General features: G+C 45.0%; 1 protein-coding gene across 2 annotated transcripts in view; it reads right to left on the bottom strand.

Annotated features, from left to right (window-relative positions):
* Positions 1-26,687, bottom strand: part of EML6 (EMAP like 6) — an 86,792-nt gene that overhangs the window by 9,487 nt on the left and 50,618 nt on the right. Inside the window, exons 16-36 of one of the 2 annotated variants that reach the window (XM_056488036.1) lie at positions 24,963-25,056; positions 22,276-22,376; positions 21,100-21,302; positions 19,876-19,987; positions 19,129-19,256; positions 18,325-18,466; positions 17,228-17,380; positions 16,841-16,972; positions 15,919-16,007; positions 15,182-15,358; positions 14,907-15,108; positions 14,604-14,730; positions 6,764-6,842; positions 5,691-5,820; positions 5,037-5,135; positions 3,823-3,843; positions 3,291-3,464; positions 2,442-2,650; positions 1,828-1,985; positions 1,137-1,251; positions 458-646 (exon numbers count right to left, since the gene is read on the bottom strand). In XM_056488036.1, the coding sequence (XP_056344011.1) occupies positions 458-646; positions 1,137-1,251; positions 1,828-1,985; positions 2,442-2,650; positions 3,291-3,464; positions 3,823-3,843; positions 5,037-5,135; positions 5,691-5,820; positions 6,764-6,842; positions 14,604-14,730; positions 14,907-15,108; positions 15,182-15,358; positions 15,919-16,007; positions 16,841-16,972; positions 17,228-17,380; positions 18,325-18,466; positions 19,129-19,256; positions 19,876-19,987; positions 21,100-21,302; positions 22,276-22,376; positions 24,963-25,056 (2,834 nt within the window). The remainder of the gene's footprint in view (positions 1-457; positions 647-1,136; positions 1,252-1,827; positions 1,986-2,441; positions 2,651-3,290; positions 3,465-3,822; positions 3,844-5,036; positions 5,136-5,690; positions 5,821-6,763; positions 6,843-14,603; positions 14,731-14,906; positions 15,109-15,181; positions 15,359-15,918; positions 16,008-16,840; positions 16,973-17,227; positions 17,381-18,324; positions 18,467-19,128; positions 19,257-19,875; positions 19,988-21,099; positions 21,303-22,275; positions 22,377-24,962; positions 25,057-26,687) is intronic. The other variant, XM_056488037.1, reaches the window with a different exon arrangement.

Here is a 26,687-nt window from a genome sequence, read left to right as displayed (position 1 = left end):
TTGTTTTTAAAGATGGTTGTTGATAGCCAATTTGACTTGGAAAAATCCCTGAGGCAGCATGCAGAGTTCCAAAGGAGAGCTCTGAAGAGGAGGGAGCTGTGCCTGCCAGGAAGGTGGAATGATGGGCTGTGTGTGTGACAGCACAGTCTGTGTCACCCAGACTGGCAATGTGGAATAACAATGCTTCTTGATCCCCCAGCCTGCAGATTTCCATCAAAATAAGCAATGCCCAACAAGAGGCACTCCATGGGCAGGTGTGCTGGTGAATCCCTGCATTCCTCTAGGAGTGCTGCCTGTGGGACAGCCAGGACCAAATAGGTCCAAATAGGACCAAAACTTGCTCAGGACAGAGGCAGAACCCAGCTCTCATTCCAGGGCTGCTCATAGGCACAGCTGGAAAAATGTCTGGATAAAATGTTCATTTCTAGTCACACACATTTATGTTCAGGGTACTCACTTTGTCTGACAGGTCCCAGATCCTGGCTGTTCCATCGTTGCTTGCAGAGATAAATATGTCTTTGGAGGGGTGAGTTGCCAAGCCCCAGATTTCCCCTTCCATGTGACAGTCAATTAACAAGTTGGAAGCAGCATTTTTTTCTCCTACTTCAAGGATTTCTCCGTCTTTGGTTCCCACTAAGATTTTCCCCTGTTTGTAGCCAAAGAAAAGGAGTGGAGAGAGGTGGTCAGTGTAACAGTAACTGCCATGGTTTAACCTGCCAGAGCTTCCTTGACAAAAGCATAAACAGATTTAGTTTGTAACTGGTTAATGGCTACTCTATTGGAAATATAAACCAACATTCCTCAGTGGTGCTGTTATCAAGGACTGTGTCAGACTCCTGGGCAAAAAAAAAATGGAGACCATTCCTGGAGCTGGACAGGTCCCATCCTGTGCAGCATCACTGCTCCTTTCTCATTCACAATCTAAACACAAGAGTGACTGCAGCAAGTGACATGACTCTGTTATTCCTAGTGTGTTCCACTCTACCCAAACTCCTAGTGCCAGTAACTCCCAGTGACTCCCAGTATAACTCCCAGTGCCAGTGACTCCCAGTATAACTCCCAGTGCCAGCAGCTCCCCGTGGGCCCTGCCCTCTGCAGCAGCAGCTCAGCAGAGCTGGCCGTGCCCACACCCTCACCTTGCCACGGCACACGGAGCGCACGCACTCGATGAGCTGCCCGGTCTCCAGCTGGAACGCTCGGCACCGCTTCATCTCCTGGTCCCACAGCTTCACTGCTCCCCCCTCCTTCGTGCTGCAAAGGACACCTGCTGTTACTGGGAATCCCACCAGGCTCTCCTGCCTAAACCACACAGCATGCATTGACCCGCCCTCCACTCTGTATCGAGATACCGCGCCATGGTGCAATGGCAAGCAAATAGTAAAAAGTTAAATGCTTTCACACTTCGTGTTTTAAACAGCACCATAATTTGTACAAACCAAACTGTTCTCTGGCCACTTAAATCTCTGTTTCTTGTGCTAATCCCGAGACCCGCAGCATCTCCACTGGGAGAGGTTGTCTGTAGTCTGACAGAGCTAACAAATGAAGAGAACTCACTTATGGCAGGAGCTCAGGCAATTAGAGCTTATCCAGGTGTTTGGATCAATCCCAGAGAGGTTCAGCGTGTCCCTGCTACGCAACATTTACCACTGCGACTCTCAAGTGTCCCCCTTTAGTCCTTCACTTACTGAGCCACCTGGGCAGGTTATGCTAAACTGAGAATCCAACTGCTGCAGCACAGACTGTTTATCTCTGGGGTGCTGGGTAAATAATGACAACAAAAAGCTCAAGAGACAGAAGTCGGGCACTTAGGAAGGTCCTGTGACTCACGGCCTCTCCTTCCCTCCAGTAACGATGAGCCCATCACGCAGAGTGGTGTACATGGTGAACACCGGTCCGGTGTGAGCCTTGGCCACCAGCCTGACCAGGAAATGATCCTTCCACACGTACACATCTCCATTGATGGCACCAGTGAACGTGAGGTTGTTCTGCAACAGACAGCAGCAAGCTCTGACACAACAGACACCTCGGCATTTCTGTTCAGCTGCAAGTGAAATTCTGCTAATTACATTTAAAAGTCCTTAATGACCACACTGGAGTGTCACCACTGGGGGCATCACTGGCATGTGTCACCAAATGCCATTAGCAGAGAAAATGATATACGATATAACAGATCAGAGTTTAAGTTAAACAGAAAAATAACCACCAATGTAAAAAACAAAACAAAACAAAACAAAAAAGCAGTGCAGCAGGTGTACACAGAACTTAGTAGAAGACATTCACACAATTGTGGTCAGGAAACTCAGGGAAGGGTCCCGAGGTGCACAGGTTTTAAATCCACGTTTACTAACAAGCACGGGGTTGGATTTCAGCAAAGGAAACCGACCCTGGCTGGTTTAATGCCAAGGTAATGTAAAATCCTGTAGCAAGAAATGTGAACTCACTGCTCCAAAGGCAACAGAGAGCATGGTTTGCATTTTGGCATCTTCCATGGAACCAATGACTCCTTTCTTGTAGAGCAGAGCGCTGCCAGCCAAGGTCCAGAACTTCATGTGCTTGACCCCCACGGACACGAACTGAGTGTCGGAGTCCGGGCGGAACTCCACAACAAAGATCCTCTCCAGGTGCCCTCCCCTGCTGGCTACTTTAGCCCCTGGTTTCATGAGGAAAGGATAAAAACAAAGCTGAATTTACCTGAGAAGTGAAGCTCTGATATGATTTTATCAAATACATTGAGCTGGAACTGGATTAGAGATCTGTGTCCCAGATGCTGAAAGCTGCAAATCCCAACACTATTTAGTGTATCAAACATCTCAATGCAACTCCCAAGGCCCCCCACAGATTTAGAAAATGCAGATTTGTGGCCTTCATAGCACAGTCTGTCTCTCCTGGGTCAGTGAAATAACACAGAAATGTTGGCTATCATCCAATGATAAATACACAGGAACACTCTAATGAGCGAAGGCACTTTTCCTCTCCCCTCCACCATTTCCAAAGATAATTCTTTTCTGGAAATTACTTCCCAAAGGCCCATCTCCATCACAGTACTTGAAGTGTTTTAGGAAAGAAAAGGAATACTTTTCCTTAATTCCATGTAATTTTACATTAAGCATCATTCTTTCCTTCATTTCCACTTACAATAGGTGTTTAAAACCTATCTTCCTGTTCATAGCTTGTAGCCCTTTGCCATCTTTCAGTGATTAACTGGGATGCTCAGAGTGAGGACACAGAAGCCCAAAGGCTTGAAAGGCAAAGGCAATCACTGTGCACAGCTCTGTCAGGCTGGTTTTTACCTTCCTGCCACCTCCAGACAGTGATGGTGTGCTCTGGGTCGACTCCCACTGACACCAGCAGCTTGCCAGTGGCACTGAAGTTCACGTAATTGACGCCTTTGGTGTGGAAGCAGCGCAGCATGGAAAGGGTTTGCTTGCTCATGGCATCCCATATGTGAATTGTGGGGGTTGTACCTGTGGGCAGAGAGAGGCATCAACAGAGAATTAACTCTGGAAGGCTGCAGTGCAAACCAGGCATTTTTCAAGAACATTTAACCTGAACAGACAGTAGTTGGGGGGGTTGGATTTGTTTGAAGATTAGCACTAGTGGGAAACAAAGATAAATCAAACTAGCTCGCAAAACACAGGGGGAATCATTGTAACCCATGAAGTCAGACAAGTTCTAAAAGAACAACATAACATTCATGAAGAGCCTCATGCAAAAGAAATTGCCTGCAGATGTTTCACTTGTATCCATGGTTCACACAGATACAACGAGGCAACATGGAACTCGTACAGGACTCTGCTAAACTCACAAACAAATCAGCCTTACCTGGGAATTCTGTCATGTCACCTGCATTGTGAGAGCAATGGCAAATGAGGAAGCACCAAGGGAAAACAATAGGTGAAATAAGTCATGTGGCTCGTGCTGCAGTGCCAGCATCAGCACCAGAAGGAAAACAAAATTAAAAACTTGGAAATGGATATGGATTAAATCAACAAAACAAATAAGCAGGAATATTGTTGAACTTTTTTGGGTATATTGGCTTTTATACACAAATATTGCAACAATATTTAGTACTTTTAAGTTTTAAAAATGGCATTTAAAAGAAATGTTAAAGGCATGCAGGTTCTAAAAATTATTATTCTAAACCAAAAGTGAAGTGAATCTCTAGTTGTGCAAAGTATCAATCAAACTCAGGAGCACTGATCTCCTGAGGTCTAGGAAACGGCCTCTATCCTTTTCCCTGTCACAGAAATCTGTGTTTTGCACAGCTCTGGCACAAGAGCAGCTTTGGGTGCTCCCTCCACATCCCAGTGCAGTGCCCGTGCTCAGGACAGGCAGCAGAGGGTTTGTGTTTGTCACTGTACTCATCACTGCCACTCCCTGTCCCCTGTTCAGTGACTCCTGTCCTCAGGTTATGGATTCCACTGTCCTGCTGGAATGGGCTGAGATGTTCTGACCCCACTCTCCTCCATAAAGTTAATTATTCCAGCATTAGGCTGAGAAGCAGCAGATCCTTTTCAAGGCTTGGGCAGCTCACCCTGCATTCCCCATGCAATATTTACTGCAGCAGAAGGTACCAGGGAATCCAGCAGGACTCTCCATGTAAATAATAAACACATGCATTCACACAGATACACAGGGACTCTCCACTGTCCCCTGGTATGTGTCCTAACTTCTGCTGAGATCTCTCTCTGTCTCTGGCCTTTTCTGTACAGCTCCTGTATTCCTGCAGAGGAAATGATGCTCTCTGTACTCTCACTGCTACACAGTGCCTTGGACACAGGAAGGAAAGAACTCCATAAATCAGATTATTGAGATGATTAGGCAGTTTATCAAAGCCTGCCTTCTGAAATATGATTACACTACAATTAACTCTAAAATCCAATCACTCACAATCAGAGATGGAATTGAAAGTAAGAGAACTCTGGAGCTTGATTACTTCTTGCAAATCAAACAAGTGAAATTCCCCCACAGACAAGGCCCAGATGAATAAACCACTGCCCTGAAGTGTGAGGAAGGCTTTGCTGGGGGGCACGTACCGATCTGGCTGGTGGCCACCACGTTCTTGTACTTGGGGTGCTGGTTCACTGTCAGGCACAGGATGTCATCAGTGTGCTCCAGGTAGAAGCTCTGGCTACCTAAGGGCATCCAGACAGGATTTCAGTCACCACAGGGAGAGGGAAGAGCCACCACAGGAGCAGCTTGGTACAGCTGGGGGGCCACAAAGGCTGCCCATGGCTGCCCTGCTCTCATTCCCAGGCACCATTCCCAAATGCACTGTGGACACAGCCATCAGCACAGAGGTGGATACAAAAGCAGTATTTGGGAAATTACTCATACATGCAGGGATCAGCCCACAGCCACCATGACTGCAAGAAACACCAAAACTGCCAGTGCAAAGCCCAGGCTTCCCAGTGAAATCCCAGTGAACCGAGGCACTGAGTGGGGAAGTGAAGTGGAGGCAAAGCCCTGCCAAGGGAACGAGCCCAGAAAGGACAGATGGGGCCATCCCTGTGTCCCAGCCCACAGTGCTAGCACTGGAGTCCCCAAAGGCCACCTGCAGGGGTTTGTGCCATTTATCAAGATGCAAAAGTGGGAAAGTCATGGGAATCTTAAAAAGTTCAGACATCTGATCAAAAGTATTTTCCTTATAGAGCAATTTCATCTCCCAGTGTTGTTTCAAGTGGACTTACCAGTGGAGAGGTTTTGGACAATGCCTGCTGCAGCTGTGTGGAAAATGATGTCAGCACCATCGTTCAGGTAATGGAGGTTGTTGCGACAGTCAAAGCCTCTGTATCCAAACACGTGCTCTAGAGCCAGCTCCTGCTCCAGGAAACAAAGGCAAAGAAGAAACAAGCAGGTTTCAGAGTCTGGACCACTTAAGGACAATTATAAATTATGTAACTACAAATACCTTGTAGAGGCAATGGAATAACAAAACAATAATTAGTTATCCCCACTGTGCCCATTCATTGAGGCATAACATTATCAGAGGCTATCAGCAGCCTTTAATTGGTCAGCTAAAGCACTGCACTTCCAGTATTTTCTTTTTTAATTATTCAGAGGGCTATAAATGCCCTGGTTCTGTAAATTTCCATTCCAAACAGATACAACTGACAGAACTGGTGTGATTCTATTGCTCTTCCCATCACACTTTAGTATTTATATAGGGTATCAGATATTTTAAAGAAGATACTTGCAGAATTTTCAAAAAAATCAGTCTCATAAACAACCACATTTCCACAGACTAAATTCTGAGATTCTGACCTTAAAGCCAGCCAGGGCAGACAACAAGTAACTCTGTAATTAAGACATTAATCAGAGGTGTAATTGCAGCTTACAAAGAGCAGCTGCCAAGGAAATCTCCTCCAGGAACCCAGGATGGTTAATGGATTGTTGTTGGAGCTGCCTTGGTGCCCTGAAGCCTCATTTAATGACTGTCCCAAACACAATCACAGCTCACTGGGAACAACCCCAATTAGCCACAGACCAAGTGCTGCAAATTGTCCACACAGGTCACAGAATATTCCTTGTTCTGGAAGTTGTTGGGGAGAAAGGGAAGTTCCAAAGTCAAGGAGCAAATTCCATCACTCAAAATCCCACACAGGATTTTTCCTGGGCCAAAGTGCTGGTTCTGGATGTATTTCCCTTGGGACTGAGCGGGGAATGCACAGTGACTGTACCTGCCCTTCACTGAGAGACAAAACAGGGATGCATTTCACCCAGCACATTACTTTTAAAGAAATTTAAAGGCATTAATCCTGACCTCAACCAGTTTCTTTTTTTTGTTGACGTTGTTCTTCTGCAGCTTCTCAGGCTGAGGAGCAGCTCTGCTCACGGGTGGCCTGAAAAGAACATTTAAAAAAGGAGACAATCAATATGTTTGAAATTAAAACACAACCTTCAAAACCATAGCATGTGTGAGCAGCAAATGTCTGTATGAGCTTTTTTCAGAGTTGCACAATAAACTGATTAAAATCCTGCATTTTTTGACAAGAAGAGCAGAAACATTGATGTAGACTTTGTGGATGAGTGGCAGAACAAACAACCTTACACCAATCAAAGGACCCCAAACCATAATGATTTAAATCCATGGAAAAATCCTTGAATATGAAATTATGTAAATTGGTGCTTTCAGAAATGATCTGAAGTAATTTCTGCAGCTGGCAGGTGACCTTGCCCAACCTTGCTTCTTCTGAGAAACCCCATCCCAAAACCTTGATATAGCCTCAACAAAATCTCAAAATCATATTAAAGATAAAATGGTTGAATTTAAATGCACAAATCATTCATCCAAGGAAATCTGGGCGACTGAGGCCAGCAAAGCCTTTTTATATAATTATAGTTGCTAAAAGTAGCTAAAGAGACAAATTCAGAACAGAGGTTGAGACAAAATCTGATGTGTGCAAATGGTCTGTAAGGCCAGATAACCTCTGCTGCTGCTCTTGATCCTGCTGGGAAAAGAGGGACAGAGCTAAGGGGAGCACTTGGAAAGCATTCCCAAAGCTTGATTCCAGAAAAATGTGACCTTGCTTTTACATTCCACGTGCTGTAAAATTTGCTCCTGTCCTGAGACTGTAACTACCAGTAATTCCCATTTTGGTAAAAATTAACTGGAGAAGAATGAAATCCCTTTTGTGTACAGGGAGCTGCTTTCTCTGGGGCTGGATTTTTCATGGAAGGTGTTAAAGGCAGGACAGAGCCCCGTGGGGATGAGCAAGGACAGCCTGAGCTCTGAGACAGAGCAGAGCCAAGGTAACCAGCCTAACCCAGGTCCCAGCACAGCAAGGACAAGGAGCACAGCAACAGGTGACACAGAGAGAGTGAGAGAGTTACCTTGATCCCCTTGGAAGCAGCAAGTAAAGCCAAGCAAGAAACTTAATAGAGTTTAGGAGTCACTTCTGAGCACGAGACTCATGCACAAGCACTTTCAGAGCACAGCAGTCATTCCTGGGCACAACACATGCTATCCAAGCATGCCAGCACCAACTAAAACAGAAACCAAAGAGTGCACAGAGCCAGACATGTCACACCTGGCATCCCTGGCACACTCAGAGCTGAGGATCCTGCAGGCTGGAGCCACAGGGAAGCTACATCCCAGCTTCCTGCACACTGCACTGGAGCAGAATGGGATTCCAGGGCTGGGTGATTTCCAGGAGCCTGACAGGGCTGCTGGAGGAAGCTGACAGTCCCCAGGCACTGCTGGGATTGCTCACAATGGATGGTTGTTCTCCAGCCCAGCTCACAGTTGCTGTGGGGAGGCCAAGTCACTGCCAGGACAGCCTGTGCTGCCTTGTCCTCAGGGACAAGGACCTTTATTCCCTCAGAAGAGGTCACTCCAGTCCCCCAGGGTGACCCTGGTGGAGCAGGACCGAGCACGGTGCTGTCACCGGCAGGGAAGGGGCAGAGGAAGTCATTAGAAAACTTAATTGTCTTACAAAATAAATCCATTATTTCAGCCCAGATTTATGAGGGCCTCTGAACTGGCACTTAGGAAAAGAATTGTTTTCTTGTATGCTTTTTCTGTTTTAGTGTTATTTCAAACTGGATCATTTCTACATTTCTTTACCTAAGAATAACACAGTTTATGATAAGAGCAAGCCAAAATACTCCATGAAAGCAAGAGAACACTACCACTGTGACATGCTTGATAGTCACCAGATTGTAAGCATGAGGTTTAATCTGGAGCCACACACACAGAGATACTTTTATAGATACCTACTCACAAACACAGATGTGTGCATTCATATATACATGGCCATGTATATATACACACGTGTGCATTCACTGCCTCACACCACCTTCATAAAACAAATGGAAAGCAGCACATTTGAAACATTTTAAGAAGTCATTTCACTTTTACCAAGCCTGTGACTACACCTAGTTTGCTTAGATACAGAAGATGACACTGCAAGACAAGGACTTTGCACTGCAGCAAACGACATCCCTGTGCCCTGCTGGCCCTGAGCAACCTGCAAGGCACATTCCCAGCAATCCAGGCTGCCTGGGCTCCCCAGCAGTACTTACTTGACAATTCCCTGCCTCCAAAGGAAAGCAAGTTAAAACATAACACAAGCATTAATGGTTTCTTTGCAGCAACTCAAAACCAACTGCTCAGATTACACGATGGCACGGAGGAGCTCCAGAAAGACAAGACACAGTCACACTTAGAGGGTCTCAGCTCTCTGGGTACTGTGGACACAGCAGAAGATTCCTGTTACTCATGGCAATCTCGAGGATGCTCTCACAGGAGGACACTCAGCTGTCAGTCAGGGGCAGGAGTCCAGATCCACACGGACAAAACCTCAGCAACACCTTCGTGCAGGAGTGTGAAAAGATGGGAGTGGACATTCCCTCCAGCCACAGGGGAGAGAAACCCAAACCAGGGCTGGGGTCAACAGGCAGCACCAGGATGGAGAACAACACATGGACACAACAAGAGCTGGGCTGGGGGAAGAGGGAACGGGATTTTGGAAGAGAAAAGCACCTTGAGGGAGGAAAGAGATGTGATCTTAGAGAAATGGGCCAAACTATGAGGGGAAAAAAGCTACACCTGTTTAGATGGAAAATAAAGGTCAAAAGAAAAGGCAGATCAAAAGCTGTTATGATAAATTCTATGGGAGGGGGATATAACCAACTCCTGTTTCCAGGGCACAGGCCAGAATTGCTGTCTGGCTGGAGATGCTGACTGCAGCAGGAATAAACTGGGCAGAGCACAAACATTCTGCTCCAAGGCCAATGGGAACAGCATGGAACTCCAGACACAGCATCACATGAAAGGGACCAGCAAGGTCTGGAGCAGGGACAGATGGACAGGAGTGCCCTGCAGCTGACAGGCTGAGCCAGCAGCAATGGGGAGGGAAAAGCTTCGAGCCCAAAAGGGAGACACACGTGGATTTACACAGCTGCAAACTGGACAGGGATCTACACAAACATGGGCAGGACTGCTCCTGAGGAGAGAAAGTAAACTTCAAGGAGAGGTGAGGGTTGGGCTGGGCAACAGAGCAAAAATCCAAGGTTTAAAAAATACACTGTTCATTTCAGAAAACATGCAAAAACAGCTTTTAAAGGTGCTCTTCACCAGTGACAGGAGGGGACTCCCAAGTGCCCCAAACTGCTGCAAAACTCCTTGAGCTTTTTTTAATCCCTTCCCAGAGAAGGTATTAAAAGATTTTTAAAATTCTAAACCCTTGGATTTTCCCATCCCAACATATATAGGAGTTTTACATACAACTTTTCCTGCTGTTACTTCTTCTTAACACTTCGCAGCTACCATAAGACAACAAAAAGAACAGGATTCACCATGAAAATACCCTACTCTCAAATACAGCAGATAAAAGCAAAAGTCAAACAGAACTAGAGAGAAACATCACTGGTAAATTATGTTTTTAAAGGACTGAAAAAGCCTTACATGGCTGCAATATTTATAACTGCACGTGTATGCTGATGCACTATTTAAAATTAAGAAATAAATCAGAAAGTGGTGCAGGACATATGGTGGGGCCAGCTGCTGTCACAGCCTGTCAGGGCAGCTGGGCACTGCATTCCCAGCTCACCCCAGCTCAGTGCCCAGGGAAACGACAGCAATTCCTAAGGAGGGCACTCACTGCAGTGAAACCTGAGGGTGTTTGTCCTCAACCCCTTGGGAAGGTGCTCCCTGAACAGCTCCAGGCTGCCCCTGCTGCCCCTCACACCCTGGACACACTGCAGGAACAGAGCCTTCTCCTCGTTTTGTTATTTCCTGCACGTTGGAAGCTGTGTTGTGTAAATAAAACCACTGAACCAATCACAGATGGCAGATCCTCCCTCTGCATGACAAAACACAAGAAATGTCTTTTTCCATCAGCCCTGAGGAAAGCTGAGTACTGCACATCACCCCGAGTGCACAGAGCTCCCAGGCTCAGACACAAGTGCTGGGAACCCCCAGTGCCACCCCCAAGTGTCACAGGGACAGAGAGGCCCTGTGAGGCAGCTCTGGGCTGACCTGTGGGAGCAGTGGGACTCTCATTTCAGTGCTTGGCAGGGACTGACAAACACCAGTCACAATGTGAACAGCCTTGGGGCCAGCTGGGATGAAACCAGCAGCCTGTCACATGCATTCAGGGGGCATTAACTTGACATCATGCTGCTGAGGAAGTAGAAGTGAATACTCCAAAGATGCTCCTCATTCTCACAGAGGGGCTTTCTGCAGGAATAAGCCCAAAGTTATTTTCTCCACCCCAAGGATGAGTTTCTCCAGATACATTTGAATAGTCCCCACCTACACATGAGTACAACACAGATTCACACTCAAAGCTCTTGCACTGCACCCACAGACGTGTGTGCAAAGGTGCAGGAGCCAAGGCTGGAACCACATGTCCAACAATTCATTTCATGGTGCAAGGATGGTGGGGGCTCTTTTGGAAGCTTATATAAGTTAGCTCACGTTGGTTTAAAGAAATCCATAATTCCAAGAGTAACATTTGAAGAGAGAAAATCCGACTTCTTTAACTTTTCATCTTTATCAGGACATGTAACTGCACATGAGGCAAACACCATGATGGAGACCAGGCTCTGAGGTGGGCAATTCATGGAGAGGGAGACAAGCCAGGATGCCAAGAAAACAGAAAACCAGACCAACATGCTAATGCTGCTTATTGTTTTCCACACATTCCACCTGCTTTGAGGGAGTTCCCACCTCCAGGTTCATGTGGAGTCATGCAAACTGAGCTAAAGGAGAGCTGCAGAGCAGGGGGTGTGTTAGGGGTTAGCAGGAGGCCAAATGCAAACAGGTCTTTGCCTTTGAGATTAGTAACAAATGCAGCCATCAGCAAGCTCCTGTTACTTGGCATCACAGCAATTCTTGCTTTAAATGGTCCCAGCTCAAACCCAGCCCTTTCCCAGCTCAGCACAGTCCCTGAGTGCCCCAGCACAGCTCACAGGTGTCCCCAGCTCAAACCCAGCCCTTTCCCAGCACAGCACAGTCCCTGAGTGCCCCAGCACAGCTCACAGGTGTCCCCAGCTCAAACCCAGCACAACTCACAGGTGTCCCCAGCTCAAACCCAGCACAGCTCACAGGTGTCCCCAGCTCAAACCCAGCCCTTTCCCAGCACAGCACAGTCCCTGAGTGCCCCAGCACAGCTCACATTTAATAATACATAATAATACATTAAAAAAAAAAAACCCCAGTGAGCTCCAAGTCATTGCCCTCAAGGAGTAGCTCACAGAAGCAGCCCCAGCTATTCCTACTTCTTGCTTAAGCCAGAAATCTGCTTTTTCTCTTTTTTTTTTACCTTTCCTTAATTTAAACTTGCTTAATTATGGGTTTCTTCTCAGTACACCATCACAGTTTTTCCTTTCTCAAAGCCACAATGAAAATACAGCAAAGGGGACACTCCAAGACCCTCAGTACATGCTGCAGTGGGCCAGCAGTTCTCCAGGTCCTGGAATTTGCTCACAACAGTTTCTTCCAGCTTGTCCCATAGTTTTTCAACACATGGACAGTAAGTGGCAGAGTTTCCAGTGCCAGAGTACTCACTGCACAAAAGCCATTAAGTGCACAACCACTGGGGTCTCCAGACAGACATATATCACAATCACTAAGGGAAAGATCTGGAATATTTCTTCCAGAAAAAATTTCCTTTTCAAAAGCCTACCAGGTTTCCCCACATCCCTGCCTGGAAGAGAAGGGAACACATCCTCTGGGTTCCCCTCTTCAAACCTGCTCCAGCTGTGCCTTTGGCAGAAAATCTAAAGCTCTGGGAGCTGCCTGCAGAATCCCTTGTTGCCTCTTCACTCAGCCCCATGCACAGAGATTTCAAGACCTGCTGACCTGGGCCTTAGATTTCCCTGAATATTTAGGATTTCTCCCAACACAGACACCTCAGTACTGGCAGAGTCTCCACCTGGATTATCAACTGTCCCTTCAGACCCTGGAGGTGCAAGGAAAAGCCAGCCCAGGGATTTCAGAAGTTTGTAATGGGCAGACAGAACCTTTTCCAGCTGCTGCATCCTTTTGTGCTCTCTCAAAAGATGGAATTTGGCCCAGATACAAAGCTTCCCCCATATTTCATACACCTTCTGAGAGAAGTCAGCTTCAGTCTGAGGCACTCACAACTGGGAGTGCCAAGACTGTGCAGGAATTGTCCCCATACTGTCCCACTGTGATCAGGAATTGCAGCCCTGCAGTAGCCAACACATTAATACCATTTTACAGCACCCAAGCCCCAGCACCTTTCACAGCCTCAGGCCCTATCCACTCACAACACCCTCAGAAAACAGCTGTGCTGACATTTTACCATACAGCTGCTGCTTATGATTATTTCACTATAAATTCTTACTATTTATATTAATCCCTTGAAGAAAGGAAAGTGAATTTATCTGGTGTGAAACATCTGTACCACTGCCACTTATTATTCCTGTAACAATTTAGCAATTCACCCAAAGTAAAATAAGAATTTTCCTTTTTTAAACTCAATTTGCAAACATTTATGTTTATCAGATGATACATTATGCCTTTTTGCAGAAAAATGGAGGAACAAATTCTTTATGTGAGGAAAAAAAATATTCTTATGGTCCAACATTCTATAGCTAAAATCACTGATCCACCTCCCACATGGTACTGCTAAAACATGGTGATGAAAATAAATGGGTGCAAAATTTTTCTTCTTATTGTTCACACCCCACATTTCACACCCAATTCTCCTGTTCTGCACATGAACTGAGCAGAAATTATTAATTACTTTCTCTTCATCATGTTCAGCACTGCATTCTTTGAGAACTTTAAAGACAGAAACTTCTTTTTCCAGGGCCTACATCAGATTAGGAAGTATTATGAACTCCATTTTGTCTCTTGCAATAACAGAACAGCTAAGCTGAAATTCTTGCTGTGGGTTAACCCACTGCAGTCCTTTGTGTCAGTGCCCAGTGGGGGGCAAGAGCAGGGAAATTCCTGATAAAAGAATGATAATTTCTAAGGAAATGTTCTATCAAGAGAATGGGTTCAGAGCTGAGTGACTAGATGCATTCACAGATAGGGATTTACTGCTCCAGACATTGAGGGGGAATATATTTACTGCTTACAGATGCTCCTGCTCTGTCCCATCAGATTTTACCACCCCCTCCTTTAGGTCTGTGTTTCACTGGACTCAGCCTCAGTTCTTAGCTCTTACTTCTCTTCTCTGCTCTCCTCTCGAACACTATTTCCCTTCCCTAATTTTTCAGAATATTTCAGCCTAAGGCTGGTGTGTGCCACGGGAAATTCCAGCTTTAAGTCACAACCCAACACAACTGCAAGGGATCGAAAATCTTTCAATAAAGCACCACCCAAAGCCTTAACCACAAAATATTCACAAGCTTACCACTGTCACAAGTGCCCTGCTGCAGACACACACTGGTTGGGAGAGAATGTAAATGCCCATGTGAACAGCAGAAGAGAAGACAACGCTCAGAGATGTGTCATATGCATGTGTTTATCTCCATCACATTAACATGTGCTCTGAGAACACCGTCTTAAATGTTATCTGGTGAATTTTAAAATTCCTGTTTTACTTCTGAGGATTAATTTCAGTAGAATGAAAAGAGCTGAAAGGGGCACACCTGGAAGCAAAAGCCTTTGTGGGACATACCTCTCTTCCACTGAAACTTCCTTCAGCTGCTGATGGGGTTTTGTGCCTTCCATTTCTCGGATGCTCACCGCATAGATCTTAGTGGTGTAGTCAATTGCCTTTTCTCTCGCAACATCACTATCATAACCTTAGAAAAACAAAACACAGAATCAAACAATCCACCCTTGTTTCACAGTGGGAGAGCAGAGAACAAGGAGACCTGCACGAGTCCTTACAATGCAATTCAGCACAGCAAAGCTTCAGGTTAAATCCCTGAGTGAATCTCTGATTCAGGCAAGGAAGACTGAAGGAAATGCTCTTTACCTCCATCTTCCTCTGCATCAGTGTCTGACTCCTCACTGTCCACCAGCTTGCTCTCCTGGATGCCCAGGAACTCCCTGGTCCAGATCATGAGGGCGGTGTCGGCGCCGCCCACGGTGAGCAGCACGGAGTCGTTGTGCAGCCACTGCACGTTGGTCACCTGGGCGCTGTGCCCCACGTACTTCTTGAACCTGGCGTGCTGGCCCTGCGCACACAGAGCCCAGCTGGCACCCTGCAGCCAGCACAGGCCTGCTGCCCGCCCTGGGCCCCAGACCCACCTTCACGGGGTAGGAGAAGAGCTTGACGAAGCCGAAGTCGTCGCCCGTGGCCAGCAGGCTGCGGTCCCGGGTCAGGCTGGCGGCGTTGACCACGGTGACGTCGCTGTGCGTGGGCCAGATCCCCTCACACGTGGGGCCCAGCACGCACGTCCACGTGTCCCACTCCATCTTCTCAATCTGCAAGCACAATCCCCCAGGGCAAGGCTCCTTGCTCTGAACGTACCAAATGCACGCTGATTTCATGCGGGTCTTTTTGGTTCTTAAGAAACTGTGCTGCTGCAGCTCGTTAATACAAACTGTGCGTCTTCATCAATTTAAACTTTCCCGTTTCTGCAAGGCACAGCATGCTCTGGATACAAATCTGCCTGAAGATTTTCTGAGGTGCTAAACATCAGTAATTCTGCAGCAGAATTACATGTCACAAATAATCAGCCTCAAAAAGGCAGGTCCTGCTGTGTGAAGGTGGTTCACAGGCTGTATGCTACTGGTTACACAGAAAACACGTGACTTTGACAAGGGGATCGTGGCAAATGGCAGCAATAATAAATTTAGAGATACAAGCAGAAATCTGCACATTCTGCCATTTACAAATGCTAGGAAAAGCACTGTGGAATTACTAAATAATTCTAATTCTAACCATTGTAAATACAGCATTGTAAAAGCAAAAAATACACCATTTGAAGACAATTCTTAAAATTAATGTTCATAGTAAAAATAATCCAGTACACAACTCATACCTCAGCAATTCTTATAATATGTCTTTTCCCCCTCGGTGCTTCAAAAAATAGTTGTTCTTTGGCACCAGAATTGACTTGCAATAACTTTCCTGGACACAAAAGGAGAGTTTGTTACAAACCTTAATAATTATTATGACTATAAAGAACTTTCTTTCGATTGAATGATTTCTGGGGGTTAATTAAGAAATTATCCTCTAGAGGGTTATTCATAGCCAAAGTAACACAGATGCTTAAAATCACTCTTGTAAGGGCCTTATACTCTGATTCAATGCATAAGTAATATTTTAAATACCATCCAATATCCTTAAGAAGTTGCTGTTGCACAGCAAATAAGTTTCTGCTGATAGGAAATAGTTTGCTTGTGTTTCATCATCACACTAATGGCAGTCAAAAATAAATGCATGTGCCATTAATTTCCCCGATAATTTTACAAGGCAGCTTTGCCAAGAGTGCAACCTTTGCCAGCTCCTGTCCCTTCTGCAGTGCCCCAGTGGCACAGGCAGCCCCACTCTGAGCTGTCCTGGCTTGGGGAGTTTGCTGTGCCCATGGAGAGGCTGTGGGGCTGCTGCCACTGGCTCACACCACAGTGCCAGTCTTGGGGCTGGCACACAGCAGGGACAGGGCTCAGGCACACAGGTGGTCCCACACAAATCACATCTGCTCTGGGAAGGCTCACTGCCATGAGCTCATTATGGCTCCTGCTGGACTTAATTAGCTGGGACCATCAGGCTCCAGCTTCTTGCAGAGCTCAGCAAGGAGAGGAAATTGGATACCAAGAAATGGAATTGCACTGGATCTGTACAGTGCTCCATGGGGAAAAAGCATTTGCATCAGTGGCTGATCTCTACAACTGGAGAGGAACAGTTTCCTGGTATCCCATTTTATGGGCATTTCCAGTCTGGATCTCTGGCCAGCACCTCACCTCTGGAGTCCCAGTCAATGTGGGTGATGTAGCTGGAGGCACCTTTGCAAATGCCAACTCTTTTGCTGGTAAGGACGTTGTAAATATCCACAAAGTTATCGTGGGAAGCCACAGCCAGGTACTTTCCTGATTCTGAAAGGAGGAGACACCCAGGTTACTAAAGGGTAAATCTTCTAACTGCTCCTGGTGTGATTTTGAGCACTGTAGTGAATTCACCAGGCAGGGGTGGGCCTGTTGCAGTGCAGCACACAGCCACATGCAATTGTAAAGTATTTCATCACAGAGCACACACAGAGCCAGTCTTCCTTTGGAACATTCAACGTGGTCTAACAAGAGAAACAAACCACGGGATTAACACTGCTCTTCCACCTTATCACCCGGCTGTACCTCGTGAAAACTTTATATCCGAGATCATCTCCTTCCTGTGGTGAAAGGAGACCATGTCCTCCACCGTGTCGGCATTGACCACCAGGAAGCTGCCGTCGTTCAGCCCCACCGCCAGCGCCTTCCCGTCGGGAGAAAAGGCGCAGCAGCGCCCGCCTGCGGGAGCACAGGGAAGTGAGCCTGGCAAAGGGCTGAGAAAAACATCACTGAGCTGCAGCTGAGAGGGTTGCACATCAACGTGTCCTCTGAAAACACATCTGCTGTCTCTTGAAGCAGGTGTGTTACAGAGGGCTATGATGGATGGTCCCTTTTGAAACAGGTTTATGTGCAAACACCACCTTTCAGCTACATTCTAAAAACACGCCAGTGACAGAAATAAAAGAAAAAACCCCACCCAAACACATACAGAAAGGAAATTCAAAGACTCATTAAGGGCAGCGTAAATGTGCCTCAGCATTATTCCTGATCATACTCTCTCCTACAGCTATCCTCATCCATCCCCAAGTTCACCTCTCCAAAATACTTAACTCTGTTTTCCCCTAGCCAGTTAAAGGCTCCTGTGCTCCAGATCTGTCACTGAAAAGGAACAATTTTAAATTCCTGAAGGATATCAGCGAGTTAATAAAACAAGAGTAATTTTGAGAAGGCAGCATTTCAATGTAGCTTATCTAATTTTATACAGAGGAGAGGGGCAGGAAAAATGTGAATTTTAGAGAAGTTGTTTTAACAGGTAAAGCTCACACTGACAGCAAAAGATGATTGTGCTTAACATTCAGGAAATTATACTTTTGTCTTTATAGGAAATTCTTTTGCATCAGCAACGTTAAGTATTCCTAGGGAGGAAAGTGATTCTGAGGCCAACTCACCCCCTTGAATTGGGGGGAAAGTTCACATTGTTATTATTCATTACAACAGATTACAGTCCTTTCTCTTCCTTCCCCTTGCACTGACTCGACACACGCCAAAGACAATTCGTTTCCTGCTCCCAGTTTCCTAATGGCCGTGTCCTTTCCCTACCCAGACAAGAAAAGCAGAGGGAGTGCTGCAGAAGCAGAGGGTGCCTGGCTGCCCCAGGGCTGCCCAGGGCAGAGCAGTGTCACCTTTTTTGAGTTTCCTCACTGCCAGCATGCGGTGCTGCGCCGACAGCTCCCAGATGCGCAGGGTTTTGTCGTCGCTGACGGTGGCGCACACGGGCAGGAGGGGGTGAGCTGCCAGCCCCCACACTTCTCCTTCCATGTGGCCCTGCAGGAGAGATGCCAGCAACAGGAAGTAATGCACCTGGGGCAGCCTTGGCCCAGGAAAATAAAGCCTTCACCATCTCCTCTCTCCAAAGCTTCCCACGTTCCTAAAGACCTGAACATCTTCCCTGTCCCCCTGACAAAAGTCTAAAACACTCTTCCACAGTCCCCTCCACCATTACTGGCTGGAACTCCTGCTCTTCCAATATCCTCCTTTCCAAACTTGAGATGAATAGGGAACAGTTACACCCCAAACAGGACTTTAACCTCAAATCCTAACATTGGCTAATCCTCAAAGTTTATGTCCTTTTTTAGCTCCTTGTTTGCCCAACATAATACTTTGCTTTAATCTTGCTTCAGATTCTCAGTTTTCCAACTTGTTAATCACTCTTCCTGTTTTTTTCCAGCTTTCCTTCAGTTTGCATACAGTTTGCTAGCACTGCATATCAAGGTTAAATAATTTCTTGCTGCTCTCAATCTGCATTAGTGAATGAGTTCAGTGTTTTATAAAACACAGCCTCACACATCTTGGATAGTAAGGCAGTCATGCAGGCAAGACAAATTTGAAGGATTACTTCATGTGATCAAAATTCAGTGCAAAAAGAACACCAAAGAGCATTTCTGTAAAAATACAGGAAAGTTTGCTATGGGAGGTCCATACAGTACCTGAACTAGCAGAGTCATAGGCCCACTTTTATCAATTTCAAGTATTTCTCCATTTTTAGTTCCTACCAGGATGTGCCCATGCCCCAGGCTGATGGCTCGGATGGAGGGGTTGTCTTCTAAAAGTAAACCTGAAGAATGCAAGATTTTTTTTCTTTTTTAATTTCATATCACTTGGAGTTTATATATAATTAAAATCTGTTCAAAATCCCTGATCAAACTGGGAGATAATCCATGGATCCCTCACTAATTCAGGGAGGGGAGTTTCTCTGTAGCAGTGGCAATACAAAGACTGATATTCTATTGCTTTAACAGTGCCAGGGTCTGAGGGGCTCAGGAGTTCCAGCACCTCAGCATTTCTCTGATTACAAAAATGTGAATATCCCTTTCCAGGCTTCCACACTGAGGAATGGGGAATTTACCAGTCCCTGCTCCCACCACAGGGAACGTGGTCAGCCAAAAAAACTGGGTTGACTTTGGAACTGCCAAACTGAAGGCTGGGCACATTTCTCCTTAAAATCATTCCACCAATGAAAACAAAGCTCAATGTCATGAAATAGAGGAGGGAACAGCAGAAAGAAAACATGAAATACATCTCATATGGATCAAACCAGAACATTCCAGCAGAGTTAGTGCCGTGTTGCTGTTCCCTTTGGCTTCTGATAAGGTTTGACCCCAGTCCCACCCTTTTATACCACTGCACCACCCTCCATGCACACAGTCCCTACTGAAACACACTGAAAACCATACCTTTGGAACTAGGAGAGAGTGCTGCTCTTTTAATAGCATATGTCTTCAGACACCTCTCAAACATATCATCCCAAAGGGCCACAATTCCATCTTTTCCACCTGTTACAAAGCCCTGCACAGTCACAGGAGGAGAGCACACACAGATGTCAGCACTCATGGGGGAGATTCAAAAGGACATGGCCAAAGGCACAATAAAGTCTCCCCTGCTTTTTATTCATGTGTCAAACTAAAAATACTGGAGCCTGTATCTATGAGGGAAAAATTCAACTGGACAAGATTTAGAGTTGCTTTTCTAGGGTTATAAAGATTTGTAACCATATGGAGCACACACTGCTGTAAACAGGAATTCTGGACCAGGACATTTGCCTGCATGTGGAAATAAGTAATGGAAAAATGTATTTTACCCTTATAAGAGGTAGCAGTTGGCAGCAACAGCTTCTCAAGTTATTCCAAATTCAACTGACTTAACAGATGCTTCAACCCAAGTTCTAATAATGCATCAGGGAGCAATTCTTTCATTAATTCCCTGGGTAGATTATCTCAGCCAAGTGAATGCAAAAGAGCATAAATAACTAACCAACAGAAATCTAAGTGAAGAGGATGTTCAGTGCCAAGATCAAACAGAAAAAATGATGGGAAAGCTGGGAACAATCAATTAGGGCCAGAAAGGATTGAGCCACAGGGATCTTAATTGACCTTGATATATAAAAATGTTAATGGCTAACATTCCTCTCATCCTTTACTTCTGCAGTTGAAACCATAACCTCAAAAGGGATATTCCATTATCAACACTATCTTCAAATCGCCCTTTGTCCTAAGCTCACTTAGGAGATGCAAATATTTTGCCATAATTTATTTTGCAGATTTAGGGATGCAACTGAAAGAGAATTCTTTTGATATCTGGAATGGAGAACTCAAAACCCCAAACCTCTGGATATCTAAAGTCTTGACTAAGACACAGTGATAATATTATCAAAAGACCACGTTTCACATTTTGGAAACTGGTAACGCAGTAATATTTCTGGGATCAGATGTTATTCCTTACTCTCCTGTGGTTTACACAAACATGAAAACGACACTCCTGGGCAGAGTGAGAAATAAATTCTGACTTTTAGAGCTCAGGTACCAGCACACAGAACAGGGTGCTCACAAACAATGTGAATCCCAAACCCTCTAAACTCCATGAGTGCAGCAGAAATCCGGGTGAAGGAAGGAGACAGGCACCTTGTCCAGGGCATGCATGGCAAACACAGGTCCATCGTGGGCCTTCAGCGTCCTGAGCAGCAGCGTGTCCCTCCAGATGTAGATGTCCCCGGTGGCAGCCCCCGAGAAGAGCAGCTCCTCGGCGCGGCCGTACGCGGCGCTCAGCATGGTCTCGGGTTTCCCCGCGCTGCCGAACGCGCCCCGCCGCGCCGTGAATCCTCCCCCTGCAAGAGCGCAACACACACACAGCACTCAGCACACAGCACAGAGCACACATCACTCAGCGCACAGCGCACAGCAAACAGCACACAGAGTTGCAAAAACAACTCTGCCAGGATGGGTTTTGCCCACAGCAGCCTCTGCCATGCTGCTTCTCTCTTGAGCCAGAGATGGGTTCAGCTGTCCCCTGGCACCCTGAGCATCTGGCAGAATAAATGGCAGGGTTTGCTGCTCCTCTGGCTGTCAGAGAAGCAAACCACCACAGCCCTGCTTTGGCTCAGGAAGCAGAGGCAGCCATAAGGCCCATGAACAAAAATACACATGCAATTACAAAATATCATCTGCACTGGGGGCCTTGTGGGCTTCACAGATGACACCCCATTGAGCAAATCTGAATTTAGAATACACCTTTTTATTGCAAAGAGACTATTCTTGGAGTCAGATGCTGCTTAATGCACATTGCCACCATGGAACTTGGCAAACAGCAATGCAAGTCTATGTAATCACTGCAAAAATAATCTGAAGATTTAAAAAAAACAGAGCACCTGAGACACTTGAACACCTAAAGTATGGTATGAAGTGCAGGAAGCTCTTGAAATTACCTAATTTGGAGTTGTCTTGAGTACTTGTGTCATGTGTACACAACTAAAAAGTCAGGAAGAGTGAAAATCCAGTCCTGAATAAAAAATATCCTCAATCAGAACTGATTTTCTGGGAGCCAAGGATGCTTGCTTAGGAGAACTCCTTAATATTATGACTAGAATTGAAACACAAATAGCTGGAAATTCTTTCCAAGGAGGAAGGAATGTTGTGACATTTGCTGATTCAGAGGTGGGTTTTCACCCCTTTACTATTTTGGTAACTGTGGAAAGTGCTTAACAAATAAAACAAATTCCTAAACTGAGAACATGATGTTCCTGTATTAAAAATATTCCCAAATCCTCAGGTTAATAAAATATAAAATATTCACTACAATACCTGTTTGCTGCCAAAATTTGATGTGCTTCATCCCAACTGTGACTAGTCTGTCCACATGATGTGGATTACACTTCACTACAAATATTTTATCTTTATGGCCCCTGCAATAAAGGTAGACATTTTAAAAGCTTGGCAAGAGATGACTTAACATTTCAAACTAATTAAATAATTTATATAAATAATTTCCCCATCCAACAAAAAAGTAGAGAGCCATATTTCATATTCTGCAAGGGTTTAGTTGTGTGAGTTTGCACCATGGAGCTGGCAGGAGGAATTTGAGCATACACCATGTGGGGAATAAAAATCCTCTCCCACTGAGTTTCAGTTCATTTAAGTCATAACAAAGGAGCAGCCAACAAAGGTCAAGGCAATTAAGAGAAGACATAAAGGTCAACATAAGTGTTTAAATGGATGAGAACTCAATAAATATTAAAAGATACTCTGGCAGGAAAAATGAGGAAGTGTTTAATCTATGGGCTTAAAGATGGAAAATAAAATCAGAAAATTATAAAATTATAGTGTAGGAAGCAGTTCACTCAGCAGCACATTCACCTCCAGGTTTAGTTCTTGGGTAATTAAAGTTATGCTTGTTGATGTATTTATGGGAATTTACAAGCTTGGCTCTTATCATAGCAAAAAATATTCCCAGGTGTATAACATTAATTATATCTATGTCAGTGTTTTATTAAGCCCCAGAGCAGGAACCATGAGCTTTTCACTGCACATCTGCAGCTTTTGTGCTAGGATTAAGTCACTTTTTCCTGACAGGCTCAGCAGATCTGGAAAATCAGAAACCCTTCTAAGGGTCAGCATTTCCTTCTAGTGCATCAGTCTGGATGCAAACCAGTCCTGGCCACCTCTGACATCTGCAGCACATCATCCTGCAGTGCAGAGGTGCTTGGTTCCAACTTAGTCAGCAAGGATTTTAATGGAATTAGACAGGAGCTACAGGAGCCAGGACAGGAAACAAGCTGCATAATTTACCTCTGAAACAATTAAACAAATAAATAAGAGCGTTCTTAATGTTGCAACAGAAACCCTGAGAAGTCATGCTGAAATAAATCAGCCTAGAAAGATAAAGCAAAAAGAACATTCACAAAAAATAAAAATGACTGCAGAATAAAGATGAGTGTCTGTACATGGTGAAGGGACACCCATTTTTCAGGTTTATATGGGTCCATGTGATTGTAAGGAGATGTTCTTTTATCCTTGTGTGCAAAGGCCACATGAGGGCTTTTGTCTCTCTCTGTGTCCTCCTGTGCTCACCAGAACAGGGAACTTGCCTTTAGGCACTGCTAAAATCTAAACAATGGTTTCAACTGGAACATTTCAGAAGATGCATTCATTTTCCCACTCTCTGTGAGGACCCTGCACATTTTCCAGATAACAGATTAGCAATAACAGATCCACTGGGTACATGGTGAAAAGAACCCAAGTGCTCCATGCTCAGGTAGTGACACAGCTCATCATTAGCTTGTTTTCAAAGCTTAAAGGTCAGCATGGGAATATATAAAGTATTTCTTTGCTTGAGAGTCGAGCACAATCTGTCTGGGGACAGCAGAACTGGGATTGCAAAGCCCAGGGAAATGTCACGTTTTACAGCACAGCCAGGGCTGTTGCTAAGCAAAGCCTCCAGCACAGATTTTAGACAGGATTTAAACCCTCACTGCCTAATAAACTGCATGTCTGAGATGGCATTGTGTAGCTAACAGATTGTGGTACACACACATGGTGTAAAACACTGATTTCTTCAGCAATGGGACACTACTAACAGAGAGTGCTGCCACCAGAAAATGTCATTTCTTCTGCAACATGTCACCACACAGTAATTACAGTAAATTACTTTTCACAGGCACTTTTTTGCAGCTATATTAACAATTTCCACTGAGCAATGCTACATTTCATGCTTGCAGAGAGCATATGGGATTCTCTCCTTGCCTTTCTGGTACATGCATCCACACTCACAGAAATTCAATCCTAGGGATCAGGGGCTCATTTGCTTTGTCCAAGGTTGGGACAGAAACCAGGGTCTCAAACAGTTTGATTCTCCTACACTGAATGACTATTGCTGCAGTCCAAAATTTGAGTATAAATTAGCAACCATGCAACTTTAATCCAATTCTCTGCCCAGCACTGGTCCCTCTAAGCAATCACAAAGGACTCTTCACTGTTGGGTCACTGGCTGAGCTTTCAGATGACAATGGAAAGTGTAAATAACCCAGAAAAAGCTGGCTCAGAAGAAAGGCAGGAGCAGCAGTGTTTGAAAATATGTATCTATATAGATTATAAGGAACTCTTTTTTCTTTTTAGAAAGTGATCTGATTATTGATGGAACCCAGCACATCATCAAACCATAAACGAAATGACACCTCTGGTGACTTCTGCCCTGAGCCAGGACATAAAACTGGGAGAAAATATTAAACTTCACTTGAAAAGCCTGAAACAAACTACAGTGCCAATGTGGCTCTCCCAACAAAAAGAATAAGGAACCCTTGACAGAAATAGTTCAGTGATTCCCAACACTGGGCTGTGCATCCCCAGGTTTTAATCTGGGTGTGTTGCTCTGAGACACCATCCTGCTTTCAGAGCAGAGCTCTGCTTTATTTCTTTGTTCATAGGGAAAATGTGGGTGATGATGTGCAGAAAAAAGTAATCAGAGGGGACATTTCAAACTGTGGGTATCTTACCTGGTTGTTGCCAGCTTTTCTCCCTTTTTCCAGTCCCAGAACACAATGGCATGGTTATCATCCAGCCCCACAGATGCCAAACATTTCCCATCAGCTGTACAGAAGCAATACTGAGTGTTAAAGGTGCAAAGGCTTTAGCTGGAAATATAACAGGTAATGAACACAACAACCTCATTGCAAACTGAATTTCCAATGCTGTACTAGAAATGAAGCAAAAAAACCCCTGAACTAATAGTTCAAGAAATAAGAGCTCAGATCTTTCCCAAAGGCAGACAAAAAACATTCCTCTGTGTAAGTACAAGGCAAATAGGATCAAACAAGGCAATGAAATTCAATTTCATAAAGCTCAAGCACTCTAAATTCATGTTGCATTTATTTGAAGTATTTCTGGTCAGATGATGCTTCTTTGCTTGAAATGGTGCAGAGATTTACTAGTGTATGAAATGTTCATAGGCAGGGCGAGGAAACTATAAATATGGTATAAAATTTTAAGGCTAAAAATAACTGCTGGCTATCTCCACTTTCACTGCAGGAAAGACACAGCAGTACTGATAATGAGAGGAAGGAAAGCCAGAAGAGAAAATCATCCATAATTCAACAGCACCCAGGCACCCTTGCACGTGTATGAAATAATGAAAAATGCAACCACATCTAACAAAGTTTTGGAGACAAACTTCTCTCCTGAAACTCAAAAAAGTTTATAAAACTAAGTCATGATTATTGCAGTTTGTGATAAGACAATTGAACTTTATAGGGTGTAGGAGGAGCTGGTCACCTGCTTGGATTTTTTAACTGCAGAAAAGTCAGAGCTGGGGGAAGCAGAGCTGGGCAGAGACTGAACAGGAGCACTGATCTGGGAATGTGCTTCTCAGAGAAATGAAGGATGTGAAGGACTCTGGGCTTGGGCACATCTGACTTCAAGAAGAAAAGGAGAGTCACTGGTAAAAATGACTCCATCAGAGCTACTGCAGAGCTCCTAGGGCTGAGTAAGCTCTCACAGACCTTAGTGACTGAGTTCTACTAGGAGCAAGTCAAGGAGAAGGGCAATTTAAGAATCAGGGAGGAAGGAACAGGACCAACTAGAAGAAGCAGAATAAGGCAGGAAGAAATGAAGTTAAAATACAGGACAAGAAACCAAAACTGAGTTTATTTAAAAAATCCCCAAGCAACACAACAATTTAAACTTGATTCACTCAAAACAGGAGGTTTATGCACTAATATGGACTATACCCTCCAAACATTATCCCAAGGTATAAATGTTAAATTAGCCACCAGAGGGCACAACCAATCATTGCAGGAATGAAATTATCCTCCTGGAATCAGTGTCATGAGAAGGGCTGTACCAGAAGCATCCAGCTTTCAGAAATGGGCACCAGCTGATGTTTTAGAGAGGGAGTGAGGGCAGAGAAAACTGGGGGAAAAGAGTCAGCTGCTGCATCAACTACTGCCAGAAAAGGTTGGGAGTTCTGGGTTTCTTTCTTTGAGCTCCAAGTGGTGTGATCTGAACTTAATTTTGGAATCTCTGCTATGGAGACAATGCAAATCCCCTACCCAGGGCAGCACAGCCCCTGATCCTGCAGGGAGCTGCCCATTTGCTCAGCTCTGTCCCTGTCTGTGCCAAGAATTCCAACTAAAGCCAGCTAGGAATGCAGTGTGTGCATTATTGTCAGGATCAGATCCTAAAGCAACACTGTAATGCTGGGTGGTTGCTACTCTTTAAAAGAC

Source organism: Oenanthe melanoleuca, chromosome 3 (assembly GCF_029582105.1).
Source record: "Oenanthe melanoleuca isolate GR-GAL-2019-014 chromosome 3, OMel1.0, whole genome shotgun sequence".
NCBI lineage: Eukaryota > Metazoa > Chordata > Aves > Passeriformes > Muscicapidae > Oenanthe > Oenanthe melanoleuca.
Note: the sequence above shows the minus strand (reverse complement) of the source record. Positions and strands in the feature narration are given on the sequence as shown.